This window comes from Lygodium microphyllum, chromosome 22 (genome assembly GCF_053477565.2).
Source record: "Lygodium microphyllum isolate KBCC chromosome 22, Lygodium_microphyllum_v1.1.10, whole genome shotgun sequence".
NCBI lineage: Eukaryota > Viridiplantae > Streptophyta > Polypodiopsida > Schizaeales > Lygodiaceae > Lygodium > Lygodium microphyllum.
In genome coordinates, this window is record NC_141156.1 from 1,450,994 (window position 1) to 1,456,818 (window position 5,825).

Genomic DNA, 5,825 nt, shown 5'->3' on the forward strand with positions numbered 1-5,825 from the left:
CAGATCAGATAGCGAGATTCATAGTTATGGCAGACCAGGAGCTGTCTCAGACACCATCGGGCCACTCTATTAGATCTACTTCGGCGCGCTCTGATGCTTCAGTTTCTAGCAGATGAGGTCGATGCTCCAGACTTAGGCCAGACAGAGGGAGTGGTTCAGGGGGATGCTGCAGAGATCCAAATGTAGTGAGTCCGCAGTCGGCTCGGGATACAGGTGCTATTCCTTGCTCTCGTGGCAGTTTGAGAGAGCGTGGCTCATGTGGTTGCTGTGGAGATACGGATGCAGTATCTCCATCTCATTGTTCTACTGGAGTTGCATCACCTTCGGGATTTGTCACACCTATGGGGATGTCTACTCCACTCACTCTGGATTTTGCTCAGACGTCCGCAGGTGGCACCCCTATGGGTGCTACTCCGATAGGTACTACCCCACTAGGTACACCAGATGTACAGGGGTCTCCTAGATATGCCCAGGAAGTTGGTCGTCAGTGGGAGAGAACCCATCTTAGGCATACCCTAGAGGGGTATGCCTACCTTGTAGATGATAGGTCAGGAGCCATCATCATGAATGATGAGGGGAGGAGGGTGATGGCTCGCATGAGAGAGTTGTGCCAATAAATTTTTCGGCACAACGTCTTGGATCATTGATGTTGAGATATCGAGCTCCACTCGTGATATGCCAGGGTGACCGTTGTGCATTTATGTCACCGACTTGTCAGTTGTAGACGCGGTTGGTACACCGCCCATGAATAATAGCTACATGATAGCTATCCTTATCTACTCTAGTTCGTGGCTCAGTTAGTATGCCACCTTAGTTAGTTGAGTTTGGTTTGAGACCCATATATAAGGTTCTTCTATTTCTTTGTACAAGAGTTCTTTTTAGCTTACACAACTAAGAAGAGGAAAACTGTTTTTCAGCCTCCACCCTTGTGTGTATTCCCCCATTGTGCAAGCAAGAAAGCTACAAGTGAGACTCCTTTCTTCTCTCCCACAATCTTGACAATTGATTCGACGCCTTTATCTACCATTTCATCATTTCATTAGCCATTAGGGATCAACTTGAGTAAGAGAACCTTCTCAAATTTCAATCAAATCCGCTTGATATAGTTTTTTGGTTGAAATTTTTCTATATAAATTTCTACTTAGAAATTCACATAAGTAGAAATACGTAAACTAAGGAAAATGCAATATTTTCAAGTTAGAGAAAAAATAGAATCACATTAAAAATTTTCTATATAGAAAAATTACCAAAAATTTTCCTACATAAGAAATAAAAAATTGAAATTTCCTATCAATTACCTAGTTAAAATTAGACATAAGTAGGAAAAGTAAATAATAGGGAAAGTGGATCATTTCCTAGTTAGAGAAACAAGGGAACTGCATAGGAGATTCCCTACATAGGAAATTCCCTACATAAGAAATTTCCTACATAGGGAGTTTTTCTATGTAGGGAATGTCCTATGTAGTTCCTTAGTTTTTCTAACAAGGAAATGTTCCACTTTCCCTATAATTTACTTTCCCTACTTATGTGTATTTTTAACTAGGGAATTGATAGGGAATTTCCTTTTTTTTCCTATATAGGAAATGATTAAAAGTTCATTGTACATGGGTTAGGTCCACATAGGTGGTATTTAATACCATTAATTGTGATAATAGACCTCATCTAGCTTGCATGCTAAGAATAGAACACTATCCACAAACACTTACACATGGGCTCTCCTCACAATGGGACCCTTAGAACTTAAGTGTCATAGAATACTATGTTGCACCTCTCACAAGGCTAGAACATTGAAATATTTAAAATTTTCAATCTAGGAAGATGCAAAATAGCTTAATCAACAAAACAAATGTGTACCTTCATCAACAATGTATGTTGAAGGAGTGAAGAAGAGCAATTAAGAAAAAAGAGAAACCTTTGAATATGATCATACTGGACATGTAGAAAATTATTGCTTCAAGTAGAGGGAAGGAGCTAATCACCTAGTAGAGCATCAAGAAGTAATCGAAGAGGCTATGCTAAGAAATAGTAGAGCAGTGGGGAGAATAAATGGACATGTTAATACTTGGAGGAAATGTTGCAAATGATTATCATACTGGTTTATTTAATGGCATAGTGGTCTACTACCTTAATAGATTATTAGGCTTTAATCCAATAGCTTGGGCGAGCATGAAAGAGATTGTTTTAAAATCATCCTAGTCCGTCTTCCTTTTGGCATGAACATTCCCATAGTGCTTTGGAGAGCCACAACTATTAAATGGGAGATGTGGTAGTGGTGGGTAGATTTGAACTCACACAAGTTGTAGCTTGAGCTTGGCCCTTCAATAAGCATGCAAACTTTGGCATAGTTGCATATGTAAGGCCCCAAAAATCTCAAAAAGTTGCCCCTAACATTGGTCCACCCATCCATAGGTAGGGATTGTCAAGACTGCCACCCATTGACTTTCCAAATATCATAGCGATGATGTGCAGCTAATAGCTTTTTGCACCTATCTAAACTAGCTTAATCATTTTTTGTAATTTATTAGTTTAATCATAGTATTGATGTGGACATGCACCTAGTACATTTGTCAATTGGAGTGCTTAGCATGCTCAAGACAATGAGTGTTCTTCGCATGCTCAAGACAATGTGTGTTATTGGATGAATTAGCTCTCAAAGTTGGAACCTTAGGACGCTATCAAGTATTTTGGTCGTAGCACATTGGCGAAATTCCGAGATGCCCTTAGAACTATGCATAATAAATATGGGCAATCGTTAAGCACGATGGCGCCGAGTAAAGTGAGAAGAGGGGAGGGATAGAAAGCGAAAGGAGAGCCAAATATATGTCGCATATGCTTTTCGGAGGTGCTGTTTGTATTCCTTCAATCATGCGATCATTCGGGAGACCAATAAAGCAGGTTGCGGCTTTATTCCTTTCATCGAGCTGCCAATTTAGGAATGAATGCCATCGTACCATATAGGTGCCTTCCTACTCTCATGTACACGAGCTAAAGCGCGACGCCGATGCACGTTTGATGTGCCGCCTTATTCTTGAGGATAAAGCTAGGCACGCGAGGCGTCCTTTTCCGATGGCATGCGGTCCAGTGAACCATATAGGTGCCTTCCTAGTCTGATGCATACGAGCTAAAGAGCGACGCCAATGCAGGCTTGATGTGCCGCCTTATTCTTGAGGATAAAGCTGGGCACGCGAGGCGTCCTTTTCCGATGGCATGCGGTCCAGTGAACCATATAGGTGCCTTCCTAGTCTGATGCACACGAGCTAAAGAGCGACGCCGATGCAGGCTTGATGTGCCGCCTTATTCTTGGGGATAAAGCTAGGCACGCGAGGTGTCCTTTTCCGATGGCATCCGGATACGGTCCAGTGATAATGAGCAGCAGCAGCAGGATAACAGCGCAACACCCTACCAATATATATACACACAGAGTGATCATCCCAACACCACATATGTACCTCACAAGTTGCGCTGCTCTGATCTCTGGTGGTACCGTGGTAACTCTCTCATTCATCGGTGGGCGCTATATTCGTCATTAATACATTCGAATTAAGCATGGCTGTAAGTAGTCCCTAGGCCGCCAGCATTACTTCTCTTCTTTCTGCTATGGTACGATTCGAATCATCAAAATCTAAGTGAGTTGCACCGTGCATGCAGGGTGGCAAATTCTCACAAACCTCCCGGGATATTACGCTCCAACAGAAAGGGAAGTTCTTGCAGGCCTCCTGCCGGACATCGGATGGCCAGTGGCTGGCATCCACGCTGGACCTCAATTTCTTTCTCCAGAACTCCGACGGAAACGTGCAGTTCGCGCCGCAGAGGCCAGGCAACTACCTGCTGACATCCGAAGGCGTTAGTCTCACGGGCACAACATTGCGCGGAACGGCCAGGCGACGCGATCAGACCAGTGTGCCCTTCCAGCTGGATCTGGACCGCAACGTTGCAAACATTGAAGGACGGCTGCTATGGCTAGTCAATCCCGCGCAGCCATACAACTCTCCTGATAACGGTACCTCAAAACTCCCTTGGATCGTACGGTATTCCTACATACGTACGTACTTACGTGTGTGTGCGTCTGGAGAGAAAGAGAGAGCGAGAGAGAGAGAGACACGAGGGGGAGGTGTGTGCTCGCGCGCGCACTTGCTTATGTAGTAATGAATTGGTGCTGTAGATGAGGCCGGATTCGGTTCTTACGATGTCTCGGACGACCAAAAAATGCGTGACTATGCCGAGTCTCTGAAGCCGCACCGCCCGAAGCGAGAGGTTAGCATTACACCGCCCACCAAAGATGATAAGCAAGATATACAGAACCTTGTGCGTTTGTGGGATCTTGACATCATGGACCGCAACCTAGGACAGGTCATCACTGCCCTTCTATCACCGTCGCAGTTATCGGTGCTATTGAGCAAAAGCGTGGAGTTGGGTTTAAGTTGAACATGACGATCCATGTTGAATGGTGTTCTGTAGGCTACTCTGGTGGAATTTCCACGTCGCCCACGGCCTAATGAGTACACACCTCACCGCCAAGGATGGAGAATCGACAACCAAGAGAATGGCGCGTTCCCCATGCATAATCTGCAATACTACAGCCTCGCTGTACAAAATGGGAGTGCTGTGTATGCTAGCGTGTTGGTGCCCGTCCGTTACAGGGTGGGTCGAAGCCGCATACGCAATGCTTTCTTACAAAGCATGGAACAAGGGCGTGTGGTCACAATTGACCCACCACCCCCTGGGCAACGTCAACCTCCTCCACAGGATGACCCTCGAGCTGAAGCACAGTTCGTGCAGTCTCTGTCGTGGGTTGTGCTTGTTGGTCTTGCAATTATTTGTTTGTAGGTGGAGGACCCACTTGTTGATGAGGTGTTTGTGCAACACCTACCACAGGGAGTTTGCTCTTAAATAAGCATCATAATTGGCATGCCTAATTTATGTGACACTTGGTATGAACTACTACATATTGAGCACATAGACATATAAAGCATCATAATCGGTTTGTCTTCTTTATATCTTGTAAGTTGTGTGGCCATGCGAACTTTTCAACACGTATGTGTTTAAGTTAGTATTGAAAAATATCAAGATTAATCACGTGTACTCTACCACGTGATGAAACAAAAGTACTCCAATTTACAATCATTGTAAGCATGATGCATGCAAACTATATTCAACCTTAAACTTCTATAGTATTACTCACATTTCAACTCCTCAATTTCCAAGCATTCATGTGTTATGATATCCCTCGATGAGCAATCATTGTTTTGAAGCTCACTATGAGTCTTGCAATTTCACCTGATCACGAAAATTGCATCCAAGCAACAATAGTGGTAGTACGCAACCTTTTGAATATTGGGGTCTTTTGTTTTGTGATTTGCATTAGTAATTCATCATGCTTTCGTACCATGTAGTCTTTGGAATTATTTTCATTCAATCATTGGCTTTTAACTTCAAAATCATGCTGTCATCTTTTCATTTGAGATTAAAAATAATGATTATTTCCATAAAAAAGTTTTTAATAACAAGGTGTTGGCGAATGCTAACATTGCCATGACACCATAGTGGATGCAACGGCCACATACACATAATTTTTTGCATCTTTATGCATGCACATTGTGTATGAATCATGATATGGGCTCATCTTGAGTTCCAAATTGTATATTTTCCCTCAAGTCATGAGTCTACATGAATAAATGAGAGTACTAATAATCTGCATTTTTCATGCATATGTGGGCTTGGAGAAGAAGGCAAGTATGGAGATTGGAACTCTTTCCCATGCTCAAATACTCATTGGATCCATAAATACAAGATAAAAGACTCTCACTTTCTCCCTTATCTTTGCT

The 5,825-nt window shown here is 43.1% G+C and overlaps 1 protein-coding gene across 2 annotated transcripts; it reads left to right on the forward strand.

The window, feature by feature from the left end:
- Positions 1 to 3,410: 3,410 nt before the first annotated feature.
- LOC148016826 (uncharacterized) lies at positions 3,411 to 4,995 on the forward strand. 2 transcript variants are annotated; one of them, XM_087663396.1, is made up of 4 exons: positions 3,411 to 3,552; positions 3,649 to 4,000; positions 4,163 to 4,350; positions 4,459 to 4,995. In XM_087663396.1, exons 1-4 carry the CDS (start codon positions 3,547 to 3,549, stop codon positions 4,825 to 4,827), a joined length of 915 nt encoding a protein of 304 aa, XP_087519522.1. In that variant the 5' UTR covers positions 3,411 to 3,546; the 3' UTR covers positions 4,828 to 4,995. The 2 variants fall into 2 exon arrangements, with proteins under 2 accessions (XP_087519522.1, XP_087519523.1); XM_087663397.1 differs by lacking the exon at positions 3,411 to 3,552 and having other exon boundaries at positions 3,643 to 4,000.
- Positions 4,996 to 5,825: the final 830 nt, after the last annotated feature.